At 45.8% G+C, this 23,854-nt stretch overlaps 3 protein-coding genes across 4 annotated transcripts; all 3 read right to left on the bottom strand.

The window, feature by feature from the left end:
* Positions 1-4,053: 4,053 nt before the first annotated feature.
* chst10 (carbohydrate sulfotransferase 10) lies at positions 4,054-7,049 on the bottom strand. Its single transcript, XM_050063459.1, has 6 exons — positions 6,926-7,049; positions 6,390-6,533; positions 6,207-6,316; positions 5,901-6,126; positions 5,718-5,823; positions 4,054-5,629 (listed from the first exon to the last, which is right to left on the bottom strand). The coding sequence occupies exons 2-6, from the start codon at positions 6,493-6,495 to the stop codon at positions 5,077-5,079; spliced, it is 1,101 nt and encodes a 366-aa protein (XP_049919416.1). The 5' UTR covers positions 6,496-6,533; positions 6,926-7,049; the 3' UTR covers positions 4,054-5,076.
* An 829-nt stretch (positions 7,050-7,878) lies between these two features.
* rpl31 (ribosomal protein L31) lies at positions 7,879-10,156 on the bottom strand. The gene is made up of 5 exons (XM_050063460.1): positions 10,055-10,156; positions 9,382-9,485; positions 9,141-9,266; positions 8,031-8,143; positions 7,879-7,942 (listed from the first exon to the last, which is right to left on the bottom strand). Exons 2-5 carry the CDS (start codon positions 9,483-9,485, stop codon positions 7,911-7,913), a joined length of 375 nt encoding a protein of 124 aa, XP_049919417.1. The 5' UTR covers positions 10,055-10,156; the 3' UTR covers positions 7,879-7,910.
* A 2,164-nt stretch (positions 10,157-12,320) lies between these two features.
* On the bottom strand, positions 12,321-23,101 carry zc3h13 (zinc finger CCCH-type containing 13). 2 transcript variants are annotated; one of them, XM_050063765.1, is made up of 20 exons: positions 22,572-23,101; positions 21,792-21,971; positions 21,558-21,661; positions 21,335-21,449; positions 21,117-21,228; positions 20,858-21,021; positions 20,614-20,765; positions 20,251-20,451; positions 20,007-20,162; positions 19,577-19,920; positions 18,965-19,459; positions 18,633-18,875; positions 18,023-18,524; positions 17,026-17,222; positions 15,541-16,791; positions 14,779-15,456; positions 14,543-14,686; positions 14,221-14,421; positions 13,862-14,025; positions 12,321-13,752 (listed from the first exon to the last, which is right to left on the bottom strand). In XM_050063765.1, exons 2-20 carry the CDS (start codon positions 21,960-21,962, stop codon positions 13,552-13,554), a joined length of 5,595 nt encoding a protein of 1,864 aa, XP_049919722.1. In that variant the 5' UTR covers positions 21,963-21,971; positions 22,572-23,101; the 3' UTR covers positions 12,321-13,551. The 2 variants fall into 2 exon arrangements, with proteins under 2 accessions (XP_049919722.1, XP_049919721.1); XM_050063764.1 differs by having other exon boundaries at positions 22,762-23,101.
* Positions 23,102-23,854: the final 753 nt, after the last annotated feature.

The raw sequence follows: 23,854 nt of genomic DNA, 5'->3' as shown, positions 1-23,854 counted from the left end.
AAAAAACACATGTATTTGTACAATGCAGCGACGTTCACAGTCACACAGTCCTCGGCCGCCATTTCCAGTTTGAAAAGTGGTCCCTCCCCTTCTGCTACGTAGCCAAGATGGCGACCATTGAGGGCGAGAAGTGTCCATAGTTCCACACTCAACTTCTTGACCGTTTTGAGTGCACCATCCGGGTACTCATAGTGCACTTCATTTACCCTACTTCTCAGTGTGAACGCACTTATGCACTCAAAATATTAAGCGTAAGTACAGAAGTACGTGATTGTGTCCTCATATAAAGACATTACATTTTGAGTTTACTTGACCTTATACTTCATTCAACTTAACTTAGACCTGTTGTCCTCATTTGTGGACACTTTCTTGCACCATCTAGTGGCAGTAAGAGCACAACACACTAATAAAAAAAACAAGATGGCCGCCATCTTTGCCAATGCAGTCTGCAGCTGATCCCGACACAAAAGTGGACAAGGTACAGAACCTGATCACATTTTATGGTTCAAATTTGTTTATTTTTTATTAATAACATTTGCTGTTTAATACAGCAACAAATTTGACCAATTTTTGCGACGGTAACAAGATAAGAATTGGTTCATTAGGAAGCACTCGTTTGAAGATATTGGGACTTTATTGTCGTCCTACTGATCCCACATAGCTAGGTGAAATTGAAAATGTGAACCAAACAAAAGTTCGGGTCTCAGGAAGATAAATTAGTGATTCGATTTTCAAAACTTATTCTTTGATGTTTGGGAGTTAAAAGCTAAAAGTTAAAGACGAAATCCAAGAGCTGAAAAAAGCCTTGGTTTTTCACTTTTGTCATGCTTGCTGGTTAGTTAACGCAAATATTTTTGGCCAAAAAAAGCCGTAGAGAGATGTTGAGATGCAGAACAAAATGATTTTGATGAAACAATACTATTTTTTTCTTACAGTCTGACTGTCGAAAATTTTAAAATCCAATTTGACAGTTTCTGGCTATGATAAATGGTGATTAAAAAAAAAATCATGCCTTACAAACCCTTCCGCAGCATGTTTTTAAAAAAAAAAAAAAAAACTGCATTAACATCATTAAAAAATACAACCATTTAAAATTTTGCACCCCTCCCCGAGCCAAAATAAAAACCATAACCCAGTATATGTTATATTTTATCTCTTTATTTTTAAACTTCTGCACTATTTTATGTCTTATATTATCATTTTTACTCAGTTTTTTATAGCATGATACATCTGAATCTGTAAATCAGTTAGTAATCAGTGTAGTAGGATAAAGAGTAGTGATATTTCAACAGCAACAAAGAAATAAACTACTTTTTTAATTAAAATTACTTTTGTAATTGTAATTTAGTAAAAACTGTTTAATAAAGTGAGAAAAATATATATATATAGATATATATATTGGAAACACATGCTTGGCAGAAGACTCATAGAATTTATATTTACCTACAGTCCTGGTAGAAAATATATCTCACAGTCAGCAAGGTATGTTTTACACAATTTCTTGTTTTGAAGTCAAATTTTATTCCATAGCTCTCTTTTAAGTTGAAGGTAAAACTGCCCTACTTCCGGTTTCACCCTGCCTGCTTCCGTGTGCCTTGACGCAGCTTTGATGGAGAGCCGCACAAACACAGGAAGCCGGTCGGCTTCACACAGAAAGAAAAGGGCTGGGCCTCGATACATCCAGCATGGATACCGAGCTGATCTTTAATGCACTGTGCACACACACTCAGCTCGACACTGCTGCACCAACCTGCATGCTGGTGTGGAGACACGAGCTGTGGGGCAGGTGGAGGTTAAAATACACCCCCCCCCCCTCCACCACCACCACCACACAGCATCCTTATGGACATGCGCATGTTTCAGTGTCAATATTGGTAATCATGGGTGTGGCAAGTGAGCAATCTGAGGAGTGATGCTGGGTATGTTAGTGCAGTGGCTCCCAGAGCAGTACGGTGCAATCACTTAATTTCATCAACACTGGATGACACTGGATTTTATGATGAAGGGTTTTAATACCTTCTTCACACAGTGATATACTGCATAGCCACCTAAAATAATCGTATCACTTCAAGTGTGCGCTATATTGAGAGTATTTTCACTGCTTTACCTTAATGTCAGACTGTGATTTCAAACTGGAAAATAGAGCCGTTATATCACTCTCTTCACAGCCAGACTCCATTGAGAAAAACACTGATTTAACATTGCTAAAAAAAACAGGAGCTGCTGGGTTACCGCTGCCTTGATTAGTTGTTTTGTTTCTGTTTATGTGTGAATTCAGCGTTCAAACGGGTTAAATCGGATTCACCGAAGTCACACAATCACACAAACTACATAAGAATCATAGCAGCAGTAGACCAGCAGCTCCTGTGTTCATCGTGCTAAAATCACTAGTTTTGTCAATGGAGTCTGGTGGCTTTGACGAGAACATTTTTTCGTCGCTGGCCCCCATCCACAGCGGTACATTGTTTAGCTTCCTGTCTGCTTCAACTGGGGACGTGACGGCTGACCCCTACTGTATGTAACACACTGCCTATGGATAAGTGTCCCATACAAACACCCTTAAAAAACGAACTGCTCCTTTAATAATATGAAACTGTTAGTTGCCTGAGTTGCAGCCTCAGTTTCCCATCATGGCAACTCAGTATATGGGATGTATGGGATACTGAAAGGAGAAATATTCAGCTGCAGTGTCCCACTTATTTATCACAAAACCCACAATGTAACGTTCAAACAGACAAAGCTTTTGGTTAAACAAACGTCAAACCAACACTCAACGTCCTGTCAGGGAAAACCAGTCTGACGGGATTAGAGCGGTAGCCTAGCAGTGGGGAGATACACATACACACACAGGCACAAAGCCTTAACTGTGAGCATTCAGAGTCACACTTAAGACACTTAAGTAACGCTTAAGCTCCGTAAATCAACTTAAATCCATCTGCCATAAGGTAAGCTTGCACAGATGACACTGATGATGTGAGCACAGCTCCGCCCTGCACTGTCTTCAGGTGTTTGTTGCTGACATATAGCTGTGATGTCATTGTTTTGCCCTCATGCCTGTGGTTCAAATGTCAACAGCCGTGTGTGTGTGTGGAGATATTAGTCCATGAGTTCACCTGGGTTTGTGGCTTCCTAACTAAGCAGTCAAATTACAAATGCTTTACTGCCACCTTGTGGATATTTTTTTATCATGGCAGCAATATACAAGTTTAAAGGGATAGTTCAGATTTTTTGAAGTGGGGTTGTATGGAGTACTTATCCATAGACAGTGTATTACATACAGTAGATTTCAGCTGACACACCCCCAGTTTGGAGAAGCAGGCTGGAGTCTGTCACAAAAGCTAAGCAATGTACTGCTGTGGATGGGGTCCAGCAACAAAACATTTTATCCACCTGAAATAAAGTCTATCAGTGTACGTGTATAATATATGGAGAACATTTTCACTGCTTTACCTTCTTCCATAGGTGAGATAATGTCTTCAGTTCCCTGTCTATGCTCTCGTCAAAGCCACCAAACCCCATTGACAAAACTGGTAATTTTAGCTCACTGAACGCAGGAGCAGCTGGTCGACTGCTGCTACAATCATTAGGTAGTTTGTGTGATTGTGCGACTTGAGTGAATCTGAATTAACCTTTTCGAATGCCGAAGTCACACAAAAACACAAACAAACTAACCAGTCGAGGCAGCGGTACACCAGCAGCTCCTGTTTTTTAGCAATCTTAAATCACTGTTTTTCTCAATGGAGTCTGGCTTTGAAAATAATGAGGAAATGGCTCTATTTTCCAGTTTGAAATCACAGTCTGATATTAAGGTAAAGGGTTGAAAATACTCTCAATACAGCGTACACTTAAACTCATACTGAATATTTTAGGTGGGGCTTTTTTTAGGTGGCTAAAATCCGTTTTGTGGCGGACCCCGCCACAGCAGTACATTCCATGTCAGACTCCAGCCTGCTTCTCTTTCTTCCCATACAACCCCACTTCAAAAAAATCTCACAGCAATTTGTTTATACATTCACACATAACCAACAATTAGGGAAGAAAACAGCTAAAAATAACGATCGGCACATTAATTCACATGGAACTTTATTACTAACTAGTGTCGTATAATGACCACCTGTTCAAAACGTCACCAGGTGGTCGCAGGGAGGCAGCGCCGTCTTACAACTGTGAGACACCGTTGGCGTCAGGTTAATTATATTATAAATAGCAACATGTAGTACAAATGTCGAACTGCAAGTCATGTTAAGAACATTTACACAGTACATTTCTGATAGAAAAATGAGCCTTTAAAATCCAGTGCCGGTTTCCTTCGGAGTGCCAGTGCAGTCGACAAGCTGGATGAACGGAGTTTGATGTCTTTCGTCAGTTTCAGTAAAGGCGGAACCAGAACGACGGCTATGGCCTGGCCTTTGAGTCAGTGAAAGTGCTTCATGATATCTGAGGAGTAATTTACTGAAGACGTTAATGCGTCTTGCATAACGGAAAATATAAAAAGTTAACGCTAATTCATAGCTCTTAAAAACATCGATGTCATATATCAATATCCAATCAGTTCCTTCATTCTACTCGTCCATAAATGTTAGCGTCCCTGATACACACTGTCTTCGCCTCTGTCTAGCATGATGGCAAGAAGTACAGAAAAGACAACATGTCAAAACGACAGCATAACCTTCCTCGACAGGATGAATCCGTGTAATCTTGGGACCATACAGTACAGTTTAACAGCTACATTACAGGCCTGTAGTCCTGGCGATACAGCGTACACCTCTTTGCCATGTGAGGATTATTCATTCATGAACATCGACGATAGCGAACGTCTTCTGTACCTGTATTTAATCTTCACATTGACCCTTCTGAGCCACACAAAATGAGGAGTTTGGCGATCTCATTACGTGCACATCCTGGAAACACAGCAAACATCACCACAACCTGTCAGTTATTCCTAAAATACATTACAGCGTGCCGCCTACTGCACTCCAGCCTTTGAGGACGCTCAGCTACGACGCACCTCTGTCGCACTAAACCGAAATGTTGAGAGGACTTTGTGTGAAAATGTTTTAGTCAGTGTTAATCGTTTTAGTTCAGTAGAAAGTCTGGGCTCGGGTAACCAAACAACTGGAAGTCACCCTGGTAACGTGCGTAAAGACGCCGGATGTCCCGCCTGCTGATGCCTGAGAAGTACTGCTCCACCTTGGTCCTGTTGTAGCGGGTGATGCCCGGAGGAATGGCCGGGTAGGACACCAGCTGGTCGATGCCTGCCGCTCTGAGGATGTGCGGCGCGTCCTGCTCCAGAGTCTCGTGGTGGCCCACCACGCTGTAGTGTATCTCACACGGCGCGCACAGCTCCGCGTAAGTCACCCAGTGGATAATGTGCTCGCCGAACTGCCGGTCCATGCGGTGGCGGCCATCGACATCGCCCAGATAACGGACAAAGTCCTCAAAGTGCAGGCCAGAGGCGGCGAGCTCGCTGTCGCGGTGGCTCTTGCGGTACTTGCGGATGATGGCCGGGGCGATGTCGTGCTTGTACCATGGCTCGAAGCGAGGGTTCTTCACAAACTTGTCCTTGAATGCGGAAATCAGGCGCTCGAAGGGATCTCTCACGATGAAGAACTTGAAGTAAGAGTTTAATCTGTTGGGAAACATTTAAGGGAAAATATCATTTAACGTAATGGCAAATTAAGTCTACACCTGGTGAGTCCGACTAGCTCTGAACTAACCTGTGAGTAATTTCCTGTGGCGTCAGTGACGAGAGACGGGGCAGGCCGTTCTTCTCATGGTCGTGAACGAGGTTCTCCGGGATCTCCTCCACGGTGGGGAACGCTCCTGAGAGTCGTCATCACACAAATCATCAGCTGACAACACAAACACAAATACCATCACTACCTTCGACTCGTACTCACCATTGAGCACGATGAGGACCTTCTTCCACTGTGTGTTGCCCACTTTAGGCGTCTGGCAGAACAAGATCTTGTGCTTGTCGCAGACGAAGATGCGGTCCAGCACGAACTTGCTGATGGAGACGTGCGTCAGGTTCCTGAGGCTGCTGTTCTTGCACACGGATGACAGCAACTCGACTCGCCTCTCAACCACCGACTGCCAATCTGTCGCTGTGGGTACGGCTGAGGGCTGAGACACACAACACTACTGAGACTGCTTCACATTTAATCAATGGAAGAATATGATTGGTGATCAGCTGTGTTAGTCACCTGATCAGATGGCTTTGGGACTGTTTTTTCTGGGCTGGAAACAGGAGGAGGTTTCACCACCTTGGTGCCTGGCACAGTCCAGCTCTGACCCCCAGCCCTGTCTCCATAGTCTGCAAACACACATGAGAGTGGGCTGATCACATTAACCCCTATAGGTGATCGATATGGGACGCAGCAGCTTACCATCTACAGCTCTGAAGCTGATGAACTTGCTGACGAACATGAGGATGAGCAGCACCCAGCCGCAAGCCCCGAGGAGCAGCCAGTGGTGCCGCATCGCTTCGCACATCAGCCGACGGCCATGGAAACACTGAGTGGCGCTCCCACCTGCACACACAAGACAAGCTAGCTGTTAGCTTTAACGTTCACTAACGTGTTGATAGTGATGCTAACCGTTTGACGTTACATGAGTTAGCCGAGGAGCTCTCCATCCTTCATTAGCTACTGACCGGATGTTAGCAAAATGCTAACGTCACTAGCTACTGCTTGTTTCATATGACTAGCTATCCGCGACAACTGTTAGCGCCTCCAAATATAGTAGCTAACTGTATCTTAGCTAGCTAGCTGGTCAGTGAGTTAGCCAACTAGCTAGCCACACCTGTCCCTCCCAGACATGGAGCAGACATGATTCACACAGCTTCCGTCATGCTAGTCTTTCCCTGCTAGGCTACTTCCGTATCTCAGAAGCAACACGGCAACACTGCAACATCGCTTCCTACCTTCGTAGTGAGTTAGAGCAACTTCACAGCTGCACAAACTCTGGAGGAATTGTTGGACGATGCCATCGCGTCTCGCCTGCGTCCCTGCTCTTCTTCACAACATCCGACTGCTGATGCGAGTAGCTCCCCTAGTGGCGGCATGGCGGTAGTGCACCGTCACTGCTGACAGCCACTTGTGACTCAACCAAAATGGCATTAAAGGGTTAAATTTATTTAAGAAATACATGTTAATTTATAGTTATGATCAGGACTGACTTGGTCAAAAGATTTAATGCAGTTAAATTGAAAAAAAAAAATCACATATGTTTTAAAGCACTTTTTAGGAGCTGAGCATTGTGTGCATGAAGGGTTAAAGGTGGCATTTCTCTTTTAAAAAACCCACACTGCTCAAATAATAATGCTGCATTCAAATCAATGTTAATGTCAATTATTGACGCATCCAATGGTGTAATAATCCCCCTCAAAAAATTCCAGTTAGCACTTAGTATATGGAAAATATTTCATATTTTGTGTTGTCATTCCAAAAAAAATATGGGTTAACATTCCCAAAATTGCATTAAAGGGTTAAAATTTTAGAGGAAATACATGTTAATTTAATAGTTATGATCAGGACTGACTTGGTCAAAAGATTTACTGCAGTTAAAGTGAAAAAAAAAAAATCATAAATAACATTTTTAAAGCACTTTTAAGGCGAAACATTCCTCTTTAAAATGGCCTGGTATTTCTGCTAATCCACAACGCCAGGTACACGATCAAGACTGCCGCAGAAAAACAGCCCCACATCATCAACGACCCACCTCCATGCTTGACCGTGGGGATAATCTTCTTCCTCACACCAGTCCCTCATACCAAGACCATCATTGTTCAAGAAGGCATGTAACTGACGATACTCTTCAGTGTGAACACCCCAAATATGATGAGAACAAACCAAAATAAAGACAAGAGAAAATAGGTTTCTTTAACTCTTTTATTCGACTCTCAGATTTTAGTTTTCATCAACATTGACTGTCTGCAGACCTGTTGGGAGAAAGGAGGAGAAAGGTTAATGAAACGTCTTTGTTGCTTCACTTGATGGATGAGTCTGATAGCGTGTTAGTGTATTTACCTTTGCATGTAGTGACAGGAACGTATGTGACCAGGGTGTACAGCTTGTTGGGGGAGTCCTCGTCTTCGTTACGCTTCCTGGACAGCCGCACGCGTATCCTGTACGGCACATTCCTGCACAACAACACAGAGGTTACCAGCTTCGCTTAATGCCTGTTTGACATGTCAAAATCATGCAGTGTTTCTCTCATTTCTTGCTGAATCAGAAAAAAAGTCACTGATCTTCAGCACCTTGTATATTCATTTAACAGCATTCAGCGTATGTTCTTTCGATACATCTGTACTGAAGTCATGAACCACGGTGACTTCTCAGTCACGTGCATACAGGAGACACGTCACATCTGAGCTGACAGGGACTGAGTAACAAAACCTGTTCTTTTAAGGTTACCAACCAAATGACGTCGGTACTTGTAAGCACAAATTCACGTTAAATCCATGGTGCCAAATGTTAGTACCTGGGTGAGAACGCCAGGTTTAGACATGAGGTGGAAGTGCCCTGAAGCCAGCCAACGAAGCTCCGCAGAGCTGCTGGCTTTTGGGCACTTCTGCCACATGTCTGTAGTTAAATTCAACAGCCATGCTATGCTGCCAGCTTTCTAGCTCTGGCTGGCTTCCAGGTTTCGGAGCACTGAAGATGCGCTCTCAGGTACCAACATTCAGCACCACTGGATTTACCTAGAATCGGTACTTTGTAATAGCTACGTGATTCAGTCAGTGCTTAAAAGTACTGCCATCAGTAACTAACCCTAGCTGACAGGAGAACTGAACAATCTCTACATTTACATATTAGATTTTTGTCGCAAAAGATTTTGTCCCTTTTTTAAAAATAATGTACAATTTGAGGATGGCATTTCTTAGACCACATGGAGCTCCGTGTGGTGTGGACATTGACAGAAGCCAATTACACTTCTGAAATTCAAGCTAGTGGAAGTCACTGCTGCTGCACACATACACCTGAAGCTCACATGAATGTACACATGGAAAATACATCACTATAGCCTGAATTTAAACCAATGGCTGTCAGAAAAAAAAAACACACATTTAGATATGTTACGACACTTTTCCTACACCACAAAGTAAAAAAGCAGTCAGAGCAGGTGCATCATCTCACCTGACACCCTTGCTCCACACTGCCTTGTTGAGGCGAGTATCAATGCGCACATCAGGAGTTCCCATCTCCTTCACGGCGAACTTGCGGATCTCCTTGATGGCGCGGGGGGCCCTCCTCTTGAAGCCCCTGCAAGTAGACGACACCATCAATAACACCGAACTGATCGTGTCATTCATTAAAACCACTTGTTCATATCTGGTCTGAGCAAATAAGTGTTTGCTTTTATCTCTGCAGTACTCACACTCCATGGATGCGCTTGTGCACATTGATGGTGTACTCTCTGGTCACCACCTCGTTGATGGCTGAACGCCCCTTCTTTTTCTCTCCTTTCTTGGTTGGGGCCATCTACAAACAACATACACACATTTCAGCTTGAGCATTTGACTTAACAGCATTGTAGGTACACACACCTCAGCACTAGAAAAAACCCGTGCCCTCTAATGGAGGCGCATTAACGGGGGAAACACTATTAATCGAGGGAACACATTTCGATACAACACCGGCACCTATTAGACACAGCAAAGATAGCGTTAGCATGAAGCTAGCATGCTGTGTTGCAGTGTTGTTATTGTAACACAAGCTAACCTGCTAGCTAAAAGGCACATTAATAGCTCTTACGTTAAATTAACTTAAGCTAGTGCCAGTGTTTTACGTTAAAAATACTGAAACTCTATCTAACTTAAAGTAAAGTGACACCAGCCAGCCAGGCAATGGAGCCACTCCGGTGGAGTCAATGCTACACCGTCCATCGCTTTTAAATGTCTTTAAATAAGTGAATCCACGTCAAAACTCTCATATAACGGACAACACAACATTAATATATGTATTTGGAAAAAGTACGCGGTGATTTGTGTCTTTAATATCGCAGGATGGTGATGGATTGTAGAAATATAATTTCCGAAAAGAATACTCACTTCGGCTCGTAGATGAGGCGGAAGTCGGAAGGACGGACTTAAAGCAGAGGATCCTGGGTAAAGGAAAGTTGTCCGTTATATAATGATGTCCGTCACAACTTCACGAGCAAAGGTTCCGAGGACAGTTTGTAACGAATAGAAACGGAATACACTTCAAACAAAATGGAAATTAAATCGATTTTAAATATTATTGTACCTTTTGAAAGATTTTAAGATGACAAGGAGATGTTTGTATTCTTATTATCAGACTATTTCAACAAAGCACGGACACAGAAATATATTTGTATGGATAGTATTTAGGCCTCTTTTCTGCCTATGTCACTTTCTTTTCGTGGTATGCAATAATTTTTCCTTTGAAGACAAATGTCAGCTGCCTCTACTGTGGTTTTATTATGAATAAGTTAAGCACATGTGAGACCTCAAACCTTAAAATTAATGGCCAAAAGCTATATATAAATTATAAAAATACACAGTATCTCAGTCAGACTTTGTTAAAATTTCAAAAGAACTACAATTACCACCTCACAGTTGTATGTCTCTGTAAACCAGGAAAGCTGCACTTACATTCATGTCTGTATAAACATGGATGCACAAACATTTTTACCCAAGACATTTGTGTGAAATTTTGTCATAATTAGCATATGGATTCTTGAGTTATGGCCAAAAACATATTTGTGAGGTCACAGTAATGTTGACCTTTGACCACCAAATTCTAATCAGTTCATTCTTGAGTCCAAGTGGACGTTTGAGTCAAATTTGAAGAAATTTTCCTGAAAGTGTACATTCTATTGCGTACACGACAATGAGACGGATGCAAAGTCACAGTAACCTTGACCTCTGACCACCAAAATGCAATCAGTTCCTTTTTTTCTAAAGATTATTTTTGTGGGCTTTTTGCTTTTAATGGACAGGACAGTGTGTGAAATGGGGAAACAGACAGAGAGTGGGAACTGACATGCAGCAAAGGGTCGCAGGCCGAACTCGAACCCGCAACCGCTGCAGTGAGGCAATGCCTCTGTACATAAGGGGCGCCGGCACTATCCACTACGCTACCGACACCCCCAATCAGTTCATCTTTGAGTCCAAGAAGATGTTTGTGCAAAATTTGGGAAAATTCCTCCAGCTGTTGTTGAGATATTACACTCCAGAGAATTAATTCTTGAGTTATGGCCAAAAACAAGTTTCGTGAGGTCACAGTGACATTGACTTTCGACAGCCAACTTCTTGGCAGTACATCTTTGACTCTAAGTGGAAGTTTGTGCCAAATTAAAAATAAATAAATAAATAAATCCCTCAAAGCGGTCTTGAAATATTGCATTCCTCAGAATTATAAGGCTGCAAGGTCACAGTGAATCACAGTGACCTTGACCTTCAACAGCCAACTTTTTGGCAGTACATTTTTTACTCAGAGTGGAAGTTTGTGCCAAATTTAAAGAAAAATTCCCTCAAAGTGGTCTTGAAATATTGCATTCGCAGGAATGATAAGCCTGCAAAGTCACAGTGACCTTGACCTTTGACCACCATAATCTTAACAGTTCATTAGTGAATCCAAGTGGATGTTTCTGCCAAATTTTACGAAAAATTCCCTCAAAGTGGTCTTGAAATACTGCATTCACAGGAATAATAAGGCTGCAAGGTCACAGGAACCGTGACCTTTGACCACCAAAATCTATGCAGTTCATTTGTAAATCCAAGTGGACGTTTGTGAGAAATTTAAAAAGAAAAATCCCTCACAGCGGTTTTGAAATATTGCATTTGCAAGAATGATAAGGATGTAAGGTCACAGTGACCTTGACCTTTGACCACCATAATCATAACAATTCATTCGTAATTCCAGGTGAACGTTTGTGCCAAATTTGAAAAAATTACCTCCTGGTGGTCTTGAGATAGAGTTCACAAGAATGGGACGAACATTATGTTTTTGGAACCCAGCGCAGCAGCATGAAAATAATGTGTACTATCTATTTGAAGTCAATGTTGTAAAAAATGGCATTGAATGCTATTGACTAAGGTCCAACAGGACTGAAACATTAAGTGTAATTAATAGATTGTGATGCTGAGCAGCAGCAGTGTGCGGGATTTTCTGTTCAAAGATATAAATAACGCCCAACAGCTGTCATATTGACACCACTGCATAAACCAGCACTTACCTCAAAGTGCAAAAGCTTGCCTCTAGTGGCCGTCCTCATCGTGGTCATTTAATGTCATAATCCTGATAGACTAGCATTTTAATTCTTGAGGTCACAAGCTGCTATGACAATGTGAAAAATGTCATTCTACATTTATTTTTCAGTAAAAAAAAAAAAAAAATACAGCGTTAAACCAGATATCATTACTTGCACATCTCAAAATGACCTTGACCCTTAGACAAAATAAATATGTAGCAGGAGAAGGTGACATAGTTGTGGTCGGACGCTTTTAACATCACTTAGATTTCATGTCACAGTAGCATGGCCGAGAGGAGGTGTCATGTTGAATCCAGGGCTCTAAGATAACAGCCTCTTCCCATTTTTATGTTCAGCTGTCGATTGTTTGTCCATTGACTTTGTGTCCATGCACCACCTGCTCTTTACAAGTGTCACTTTGAGCTAAGAGTGTTGATAGAACCACATCCCAGAGATTCAGCTTCTCCACCTGTACAAGTCTTTTTTTAATCGGGACTGTGGAACCACTGGAAGCTCGAATTAATTATCCCTTCAGTCATTTTAAAAAACATCTACGCAGTCTAGTGTCTTTTCCTATTGGGAATGATCCTGTTTGGATGGTGTGGACTGGTGAACGTTAGGGAGAGGAGTTCCACATGGCAGTGTTGGAGTTCAGTTCAGGGAGACATTGCCAAACCATTCAGAACACATACACGAAGCAAAAAGCAATAATGTTTACAGTTATAAGAGAAATGACATTCAGTGGAGGAATAGTTTGGCAGTGCTTATTCATGAGAAACGTTCATTCAAGTCCCTGCAGGATGTTTCAGTGTTGTCGGTCAGTGACGCTCTGCAGCAAACGCTAAAGCTTTGCTCGGCAGAAATGTCGTCATATGACGTTAACAGAAATAGCGATGACATCACATTAGTTAAAGGCTGAACAGTCACTTTGACAAAGCAAAAGACCCGTTACAAAAATCCACATCTGACCATTTTAATGCACAGTCGTGGTTACCAATGCACAACATACGAAAACAAACATTTGAGCTTGGTTAGGCAGGTGAGACGGACAATTAAAAAGCTGCACTAAATCACTGCAGTGCACAAAAAACATGAAATCATTTTGGGCATGTTTCTCATACATGGGTCGTTACACACCTCCATAGGCTAGAGTGTCCAGTAGTCTATGGCACAGCACGTGCAGATCATCCAAGACATGTAAAGCATAACTGATTCACAATTTATTTCCTGTCATGATTAAAGGTAATGTAAGAAATGAAATGGGACAGAGTCAGCGAGAGTTAGGGGGGGGGGCGTTCATTTTCATGTGTTTGCTCGTTAAAACCACTTCTATCAGGACACACACACTTCAGGCTGAGCTGTGCTGAGCTTACTACCACCGGCTGGGGCCGCCTCGGCTGCTGGTGCTGACCCACCATCGGCCTTCTCTGAGCCTGAGGCCTGACCAGCCATGGTCCGTCTGAAGAGCCGCATGCTCATCTGCAGCAGCTCGTTGTCGACCACGGGCGTAGTGGGGTACTGCTTCGTCAGACCCTGAAGACAGAGACGTAGATTTAAACATCATTTAACAAAGCACTTTTAAAGTCAGCATAAGTAACTAGTATTAAAGTCATCGTCCTGTCAGTGATTGGATGACATCTACCTTGTCGTTCTTTAACAGCTGCCGGCGGATGGCGAAGTCCCTGCGGGCACACAGGGCCTTGCAGCAAGGCCCGAGGTTCCTCAGTAGACCTGCCCTCTCCACCCGCCTGTTCAGGGCTGCCATGTTCAGAGCGCCCAGGTCATGCTCGAACAGCTTGTCAGCATCTGGCAGCACAGAGGTGACAGAGTTTTAGACATATGGACCACACAAAAAAGACTAAACTCTATAAAACGTCACAGAATTCTAGATAAAGAGGAATCGTGGATTTTTAAAGTCCGATATCATGACAATAATTTGGAACAGGAAAAAGCCGATAACTGATTAATCCGCCGATACCACACTTTCGGAATAAAACTCACCTTTGGGGTCGTCCAGCTCCGACTTGCACACCTCTCTGACCTGCTCCAGGAGCTCAGGACCAGCGAGTCGCTTAGAGATACCCGCCCTGAGAAGCACGGCCCCTGGGGTGAACCGGAGCAAGGCTGCCCCTGCTGCCCGGGGCTCCTGCTTCTGTTTGGGCATCAGGCTGGACCAGTCCACGTCAATGACGTCCAAAGGACCTGCACACACACGCCATGAAACTTCATTAGAAGAGTCTACACAGCTTTCGTAGAGCAACAGTTTCCAGACAAACTATTAACAAATAAATTCACAGAGCTTTTCCATGGTTCTTCCTGGTACCTGTAATTTTCTCCTCGTCTTGCTGATCCTCTTTCTTCTGGCTGTCAGCGAGAATTTCATCCAGCTCATCGTCACTGATGGGCTCATACTCCTCTCCCACAGACGCCACTGACTGGCCATCGTCTTCTTTCCCATCATCGTCTCCTGAGAAACCAGCACAGGTAAAATTTCTTAGAACCCATGTTGGAAATGTAGAAAGAAAGTGAAAAAATGCAGCCGTGTTCAGATCTTCTTACCGTCGATGCTGTCCGTCTTCTCCAGCTCCCGCTGCTCCGCCATCAGATGGTGACTGTTGCTCGGTTTCTCCGGCTCTGGGGGGCTGAAGGCTTCTCTTGGCAGCAGAGGCTCGTACTCGCTCCTCTCCGGTCTCATCAGGTCCCCTCGCAGGTCTCCTCTGAGATCACCTCTCAGATCCCCTCGTCCTGGGGCTCTGGGGTCCACGTGTGGCGGCAGGTCCATCATCATCATCATCCTCTCCCTCTCTCGATCCCCACCTCTGTCGCCTCTGATGTCTCTCTCCCGCTCCCTCTCTCGCTCTCTTTCCCGCTCCCGTTCATGCTGCTGAATGAGGCCTTCAGGGAGCAAGCGTTCCCTCTCCCTGATGTCCCGCTCCCTCAGGAGAGGTTCCCGGCCAGGACGCATCAGCAGGGGCTCTCGCCCCCGGCTCGGCCAGTCTCTAGGTTCAGGCTCCCAGTCTCTCTGTTGCTGCAGAGGCTGTTGGAGGAGCAGGGGCTGCTGCTGCTGTTGCTGCTGCTGAGGGCGAAGGTCCTTTCGGTCACGCTCGCGCTCAAATGGCTCCCTGTCTCGCTCCCGTTCTCGGCTGTCGTGGGAGCCGGCGCGCGACCTGGACGGGGCCTGCCTCTCAGAGTCAGGAGAGCTGCGCCTGGAGCTGTGGCTGCGGGAATCCTGCCGGTCTGTAAGACAGGAGTGACAGATATAAGTTTGGCATTCTTACAGTTAGCAAAACGTTTATGATTTAGGTGTGAGTATTGATTTACCTGAGGAGGTGCTGCGGCTGGGCTCCCCTCTCCTCAACTGGTCTATCCGAGACTTCCTCTCAGCCCCAGGAGGGTCGTTTACACTCGGCCTTTCTCTCTCCCGTTCTCTCTCTCTTTCCCTCTCTCGTTCTCTCTCTCTCTCTCGGTCCCGGGAGTTGGCGCCCTGCAGCCTGCCCCGGCGGGGTCGTGTGCCCTGGGGGTCCTCTCGATGGGCTGACTCGTTTGAGGGTGAGCGCAGGCGTCTGGACGACGTGCGGCTCTGGTTGCTTCCCATGCTGCTGCTGCGTGTCTGCTCCGGGGGAGGTTTGCGGAGCAGGGGCTGGGACATGAGGGGCTGCGGGGTCAGAGTCTGCAGCAGCATGGGAGGATCTTGGGAAAGCAGAGGGGCGATGGGTGGTGGGTTGCACCGCTCCCTGTCTCTGCCCACTCTGGGACCACCACCTCTCCTATGAGGCTCGGCAGGAGCCCTGTCAGCAGGAGCCAGCGGCACTTGTGTGTCCAGTAGTCCACGGTCTGTGACCTCCTCATCTGACCAGTCGCTGAAGTTGTCCATTTTGGACAGTGGAGACGGCTCTGCGTTGCCTCCAGTGACACGATGGTCAGGCCTCATTGAGGGTGGTGGCGTCCGGGGTCCTCTCTTGCTGCGTTTATTATGTGGCTGAGGGGCAGATGAATCCTCATCAGACACATCAGATTCTCCTTCTCGTGAGCGTTTCCTCTTTCGGTCAAGCGCCTTCTTCTTTGTTCCTTTCCTGGGCGAGTGTAAGGGTGGAGGTCCATCTGGAGGACCGCCAGTTGGGGGCTCGGGGTTGAAACGATCTCCTGCACCAGCCAGGCCACCGCCAATCTCCTCTTCTTTGCGACCCTTCTTCAAGCCCTTCCTCTGCGACTTCTTCTTTTTGCCCTCCTCATGGGCCTGGGAGCCGGCGTTGTCTCTGTCTTCGCTGCCAATGGCGAGGGATGACGCAGGGGGAGGCGGCGTGGCCTCCCGCTGCTCTCTGCCTCTGCTGCGGGACTCAGCAGGGGTGTCTGAGAGGTGCTCTCCTCGCCTGTCGCCGCCTCTGTTTCGTTCCCCGCGCGGCTCCAGGTCCTCGTGGCGGCTGCGTGCGTCCCTTTTGTCCCCGGCTCCTCTGCGCTCCTCATCCTTCCAGTGGCTGGACTTCTCATCGGCCAGAGCAGCCCTCGGCGGAGAACGTAACAAGGGCTCCTGGGGCCGCACCACCTGGCTCAGCAAACGATGCTTGTCAGCACCTGCACATGAACAGTCAGATAACCACATTCATTACATTTTAAGCATAGCAAATAAAAGCTTTGACATCAGTGCGTCTCTGCGCCATTTTTGGGCGAGCAGCTGAGGCTCTTCTCTGGAGGTATTTGCCATAAAATGATTAACAGTGCAAAGTTAACAGAGAGTGTATCTGTGGTATACGGGAGGTGCATTGTTCAATAAACAGGAGTGTGTCCTTGCAAAAAGAATTTCCCTACTGTCAGATGGAGGCGGACACACTGGGCTGGGGAGGAGGGGCTGTGGGTGGAGCTTGGCCTGCCCTCGGCCAATCGGGCGCTCACTTTTCTCTTCCGCGCTGTTGTAGCCATCGCTGTCTGCCGGGCTGAGGTCCCGAGTTGCTCGCTTAGGCGAGGCTCGGGGGCTGGGGCTGCTCTCCACCCTGGGCCTCTTACGACTGAAGGGAGAGGAGAGGAGGATTATTACAAAAAAAATTCAATCACAGGGGAGGAGGGGCTAAATTAATAACAGATTACACTGGAATGTTTGCGACCCTGTCCGTCAAAATGGACAATAATTTAAGGGAGTTTTTCAATTATAACAAGCTTGCGAAAGTCTAGTGGTCCAACTCCAGACGTTGAGACAAATCTTCAAACGACCTCTGCTCAAATCATAGTGCAAAATCAACTGCTCAACATTAAGGGTGTCCAACGGGTTCTCCCGGTCACAGAACACTCTCCTCGGGATGCCGTAAGTTTCCTCATTTATCACTTTAAACTCCATGTTGCAGTTAAGATGCAGTCAGTGGTGCTTTATGTTTTTTTCCTTACTTTAGCTGCTCAGATCCTCTGTGCAAAGGTTTAACACACTTGAAGCGATTCCTTAAGAGAACGATAAAGAGAAAACTGAAGGAAACTTTAAGAAGAGGACTTAAGGATGTTTTGTACAACCAATTAATTCGGATTTAAAGGAAAATCTTAAGTGCTTTATGTCACCGGCCCCCTGGTATCATGACATCTGCTTGTGACAATGTTACGACGGAATATTTTAGGTTTCATTATGTTTCAATAGATAAAACAGCTTCTGAATGTTTCAGATTAAAGCCTGGTGTTCAACAGGGCACCCCTCTAGGACACTGTTTCTTTTGTAAATAAATGTACAGTTTAAATAGCAGTAATGTGTGGTAGTTCACACAAGAGGTGAAAAATGGTGATAGTGATGGAAACTAAAGAATAATCTGAGCAGGCTGGTACATGCCTTGTCTTGCGTTCGTCCCGGGTGTCTCTAACGGACCGGTCGTCCCTGGTGTCGTCTCTCCTCTCCCGCCTCTCCTCTCGTCCTCTCTCTCTCTCCTCCCATTCCCGCTGCCTCTCTCGCTCCCGCTGCTCCCTCTCCCTCTCCCTTTCTCGCTCCTTCCTCTCCCGCTCCCTCTCCCGTTCCTCCCTCTCTCGCTCCCGCTCCTCGCGCTCCCTCTCCCTCTCCCGCTCTCTCTCCCTCTCTCGTTCCCGCTCCCTTTCCCTCTCCCTGGCCCGCTCCCTCTCGGCCTCCTTCTCTCGCTCCCTTTCCCTCTCTCGCTCCCTGTCCTCTTTCTCTCTCTCCCGCTCCCTGTCCCTCTCTCGCTCTCTCTCTCGATCCCGGTCGCGGGTCCTGTCGTCTCGGCCCTCGTCTGCTCTGTCTGTCCTGCGCTCCTGCCTCCTCTCCTCCCTCTCGGAGTCCTCTGATCTTCCCTGGTATCTGTTTGGGGAGGCTGCTCTTTGATCTGGGGAAACACACGTCAAAAAAATTAGCCACACAAATTTGAAATAAGAAACTATCAAAAATTACACCCTACTCAGTTTCTGATTGTAATAAAATAACCTAACCCCACCTCTCTCTCGGTTGTCTCTGCGATCACCGTGCCCTCCTCTCCTGTCGTATGAGGAGTCTCTGGCCTGCTCTCCTCTCCTGTCACCCTCGTAGCGATCTCGATCTGAACCCCTCTCAGAGCTTCTTTCGGTAGCACTGCGATCTGTGCTCCTCTCAGCGCTGCGCTCACGCACCGCGCTGCTGCGTGAATCCCAGTTGTCATGGCTGCTTTTCAGTTGGGAGCCCCGGGAGTTTCTGTTTGAACCTGAAACAAAACACAGAACGATTTCAAAAGGTGAAAAAGACACAAATAGATTAAAGGTACAATGATTTAAATGTAACGTCAGGTCTTGCCTTTATCAGATGTTTCATTGGCACGCCCTCTCCCTCGTCCATTCCTCTCAGCTCTGTCTGTCCTGTTCTCCGTCCTCCCATCAGCTCTCCCTCCATCGTCGCGTCCATGACCTCTCCCGTAACTCCTGTCCTCCTGCACTGCCTCCTCCTTCCTGTGGCTATCAGTCCTCTCCCTCTCTCTCTCCTTTTCCCGTTCTCTGTCCTTCTCTCTCTCCTTCTCCCGATCCCTCTCTCGCTCCCGTTCACGGTCGCGACGCTCCAGCGACTCCCGGCTGGAGCGGGTGTCCGCCCTGCTCTCTCTGGAGTCCTTCACGTCCCTGTTGTCTCTGTGGTCGCGAGAGTCTCGGGTTGTTTCTCTTCCTCGCTCGCGGGCGTCACGTCGCTCGCGGGCCTCTCTGGTCTCCCTGTCGTCGCGGGCGTCCCGTGATGAGACCTGTTCGGAGTCATAGTCCCGGTCGTCCCGGAAGCTGTCCTTCTCTCGCTTGCTGCGGCTTTCTGTTTATAAGAGAGACACAAGACTTAACAACTGATTGAAGGAAACATTTAAACTTCAGTGTGATTAATTGATTATTGAAAGTGTTGCTGTGTAAGACAAACACGGTACAAACATACCATCTCTGCGCTCGTGTCTGCGCTCCTGGGCAGGTGGACTCCTCTCTCTTTCACCACGGCTCCTCTCGCGGCCCCTGGAGTGGCGCTGGCTGGGGCTGGATCTGTCAGATCGGCGATGGGGTGAGGAGGTGTCGTGGGAGGCGGGAGGTGATCGAGAGCGCCGGGAGCTTGGAGGGGGGGAGGCAGAGGCCTGGGCTGCTGAGCTCCGGTGGTACGCAGGAGAGGACGAGCGACGCCGACGAGGGGACGAAGAGTGCCGCTGGGCAGAGGAACCAGAATGGGAGGAGGGGGAGTGGTGGCGGGGAGGAGTTGGGGTGCGCTGGTGGCGTGGAGGAGAGGGAGACCTGCAATGACAAAGGACGGTACAGTGATAAGTAGTGATTAAATCTTTGAACAAGAAAATCTTTGCCCGTGGTTCACATGTACCAACCTGCGAGGAGGGGAGGCCTTATGGGACGAAGCTTTCGGAGAGGATGATTTCTTCCTGGCTGGAGGTGAAGTGCCCCTCGAGAGAGACGACACACTACCAGAACGCTCCTCTGACGTCACAGACCGCTTGGCCTTGTGGGAACTGTCTGATCGGTCCCTGAAAACAACACGGGTATGTTAAAAAAGAAAATCTCAGAACACTAATGAGACGAATCATCTCAATGAAGACTATCCTCTAACTTTACCTGCGTTTCTCCTTCTTCTCTTTGTGTTTTTCTGTATCTCGCCCCCGATCTTTCGCTTCCTTCTGCTTCTCCTCAGACTTCTCCTTGTTCTTGTGTTTGCCCTTGTGTTTTTTCCCAACCACAGGAATGTCCAGGGGGACTGGGGGAGGAGGACTGGGGGTACGGGGCCCTTTCTTCTTACTGTGGCTCCCCTTTGACGGCCTGGATGGAGGAGGGAGGAGGGTGACACCGATGTATAAATGTGTCTGGAGCACTGCTGTTTAGCTTGCACAAAATTGATGTGACACAATTCTCAATCACTTCTTGTTTCCCAGATTGGATCTGAAGTCTGTTGAGTAGTTTATGAAACACCCAAACCCTTACCTGGTAGAGTCTGAAACAGGCGAGGACACTGATGCCTTCTTCTCTTTCTTCCCAGAACCTTGTCCTTTGGTTCCACTTTTGTGTTTTGGGGATCTACTTGACTTCCTGGACGGTGACGGTGAATCTTTATGACTTAGCGGCTCTGGGGAGGCCTGAGGCAAAGAGACAACATATCAGGCTGAAATCCTACCGACCATCATTCTACTCTCTGAAATCCAAGCAAAAGTGGAAACGAGTTACTTACCTTGGGCATGGCAGTGGCTCTAGTTTTGGTAGGGGTCTCATCTTTCTTGATGACAATCTCCTCCCTCTTGTCCAAGTTCTCTTGCTCCAGTTTCATCAGCTCACGCTGAATCTTCTGGCGCTTCATCTCAAGCGATAACTCGTAGTCGTAGTCGATATCTGAGTCTTTAAGTATCAAAACAACAACAGAGGCTTAGATTAAAAAGTCCAAATCTTAAAATAGGTCACGTCAAAACCCATGGTGAACAAAACAAGCTCACCTTCACGATTAGTTTCCCACTCTGTGGGCTCTTCTTCACTGGCTGGGGTGCGCTCCTTTGTGATCTTTATATCCTCCTTTTCCCTGTGTCGGCCTCTGGAGGAGTCTCGCTGCTGTAGATGGACACACACATGTTGCATCACGTCAAAATCCAAATCCAGCCACCCACCAATGAATTATTTCTTTAAGAAGTAGAGACTGAAGGAGCAGAGAACTCACTCTCGCTGGGGGGGATGTGGGCTCGTCGAGGTCTCGCTTCAAGTTTTCTGGGTCAACATCCTGTCTTTTATTCTTCATCCTCTCCCGCAGATCACCTGTGGGTCTCTCGGCTGACCTGCTCCGTAACACAAACACAACAGACAAAAAAACATTTGTTTGTAAGTGGACAGGACCACAATAACAAAGACTTAGCCAACATATCCTGACTGACAAACCATCTTACCGACTAAAGCTAAATCCTTTGCCTCGTGGCTGAGTTCCATGTGTGTAGCGACAAGTGTTGCCGTAACTGCAATTACCGGTCTTCAGCCAATTTCTACAGTGACTCTGAAAGACACACACACGAGTTGCATGAGAGAGTCCGCCATAACGAGACAAATATCACGCCATATAGGGACACAAAACATGTTTTATCAGCCTGCTACAAAACGTGTATTGCATCATAGGTTATACACACATCAGCAGCATTACTCCCAGTGCTGGGGCCGAGTCTCTCGAACACACTGGGCCGGCGGGAGGGGGCGGCGGGGTTGCTGGTGCTGCTGGTCGTCGTGGTGCTGCTGCTGCTGCTGCTATCAGATATGGTTTTTGAATTCTCCACTGTTACTTTCCGCCTGATCTTGGACATTCTGCAAGACTGGAAATGTGACAGACAATGCTTAATGAAATGACGGTGATTAATCATGTGCATCAATACAACACAAGGCATAAGCAGGGGTGTTAAATAAATAATTATGTGAAGAGTAAATGGAAAAATGAACCAATAAATCTGTGTCTCATATTTGGTGCTAAGGGAGGATGATAACAGTGATTATTGTAGATCTAATTTAAATATATCACCACATATACTACACGGTTTAGCCCAAATAACATTAAAAAAAACATATTTTCTTTGCCGTGTGACTACTCCACCAGTGCTGCCCCGTCATCCCTGCATTCATTCATTCATCCACAGTGTAGAGCTACAGAGTTTAGCACCATAAATTACAATTAAAATCATTTTAATCTTTCTTAAAAGCTCTTATCTTTAGTATTAGCTGCCTGCAGATCTCCCATAGGTGGCTACACATCCATAACATTACCACATGCAAATAACTCGGCCTGATGTTGTCTGTGCAGCTGCTTACTGCTAGCTGCTAGCTTAATGTTAGCTAAAGTTCCTAGCTAGCTACATGACTTTACTGTTATTGTTAATAAGTCTTACATTCATACACACATATAAAAGCGGTTCACATACTCAGGCGGTTATTCGCTGACGTTAAAAACACTGCATGCCTCGTGCAGGACACAAAACAAGCGGACGGAGGCTAATGCTAAAGTTAGTTCACCAAAGAGCTAATGACTTGTTCTATGTTAGCGCGCGGCCTTCAGGCAGCCGTTAGCGGCGCCCCTGCTACACGCCGCGTGCCCCAATAAAGCCGTCTCACCCAAGATATAAAGTCGGCGTCGCATCTACTTTAGTCCAGGCAGCGGATTCAGCACTTGTAGAAACAACAAGGCTTATTCTTCTTTAAAATCAGAGGCAGAAACTGCCCTGTGTGCCGTCATATTGGCGGAGGGTGTGCATCACAGGTCGCGTTCTTCTTCGGTGGTGGTGTGCGGGTTGTCGCAACTAATATCTTCTCCGCGCTTTTATTTTTTAGTGACATGTCAGCACATTATTCTCTTTTAAGAACTCTTCTGCTATGAACTGTACTTATTTAAGTAATAACACTGGAAGTAATAACTGTAAGTTGTCTTTTGTGAGGTCGTTTGCTGATAATGTCTTGTTGTGAAAGTTTTCACCGGAAGTGGTTTTTTAATGCTTGTAGTTGCGCATTATGGCCACGAGGGGCAGCAAAATGGACGACCGCGTAATATACAGTACAGTCTGATTCAACTGGATTTTAAAACATATTTTGGTAAGAAACTTTTACTCAGAGAATATGATTTATTATTTAGATTTAATCCGACTATTTTCTCCAGCCATAAACAACACAATATATCATTTATTTGCTTATTAGTTTTGCCAAATTTTACATGTAGACAATACAATTCTTGAAGAAATCACCATCTTATATAACATCAACAACAAACAAGTTTAAATAGCCTGTTGATTACAACAAAAACATCTAAAATCCTCAATTAAAAAGGTAAACAAAACTATAGTTTATGCAAATAATTCAGTTTCATACCTTCTTTATTTATACAAGAGTCAGGAAAATTTCCAGATAGACAGCAATACAACTTATAACCTATATTGATATTGATTAGTGTATTTAGAATAAATAATATTGACTGGCATGTGCTGATTACAAGAGCAATTACTCTGACAAATAATATTGTTGTGAAACATCACATCAATACACAGAAGTAGATTGAAATGTTTCCAATACTCTGGCGAAACTTCAAGATTTAATCGCCATTTCAACATGGTTGATGGAAATTTGGTTTGGTGAGCTCACACAGACAAAACCAAGAAGAACTGCACTCGCATACGGTCCAGTGACCGCCATAGGACACAAAAATAAAAAGTGATAA

The sequence above is a fragment of the Epinephelus moara genome, chromosome 15, assembly GCF_006386435.1.
Source record: "Epinephelus moara isolate mb chromosome 15, YSFRI_EMoa_1.0, whole genome shotgun sequence".
Classification (NCBI taxonomy): domain Eukaryota; kingdom Metazoa; phylum Chordata; class Actinopteri; order Perciformes; family Serranidae; genus Epinephelus; species Epinephelus moara.
Note: the sequence above shows the minus strand (reverse complement) of the source record. Positions and strands in the feature narration are given on the sequence as shown.

Coding starts and splice junctions, on each gene's coding strand:
- rpl31 (XM_050063460.1), bottom strand. CDS start 9,485: ATGGCCCCAACCAAGAAAGGAGAGAAAAAGAAGGGGCGTTCAGCCATC. Junction 9,267..9,381: donor CACAAGCGCATCCATGGAGT/GTGAGTACTGCA, acceptor GTCTACTTGCAG/GGGCTTCAAGAGGAGGGCCC. Junction 7,943..8,030: donor TCCTGTCACTACATGCAAAG/GTAAATACACTA, acceptor TTCTCCCAACAG/GTCTGCAGACAGTCAATGTT.
- chst10 (XM_050063459.1), bottom strand. CDS start 6,495: ATGTGCGAAGCGATGCGGCACCACTGGCTGCTCCTCGGGGCTTGCGGC. Junction 6,317..6,389: donor CAGCTTCAGAGCTGTAGATG/GTAAGCTGCTGC, acceptor GTGTGTTTGCAG/ACTATGGAGACAGGGCTGGG. Junction 5,630..5,717: donor CCACAGGAAATTACTCACAG/GTTAGTTCAGAG, acceptor GTTTCCCAACAG/ATTAAACTCTTACTTCAAGT.
- zc3h13 (XM_050063765.1), bottom strand. CDS start 21,962: ATGTCCAAGATCAGGCGGAAAGTAACAGTGGAGAATTCAAAAACCATA. Junction 20,766..20,857: donor GAGCCACTGCCATGCCCAAG/GTAAGTAACTCG, acceptor TCTTTGCCTCAG/GCCTCCCCAGAGCCGCTAAG. Junction 19,460..19,576: donor CAGACACGAGCGCAGAGATG/GTATGTTTGTAC, acceptor TCTTATAAACAG/AAAGCCGCAGCAAGCGAGAG.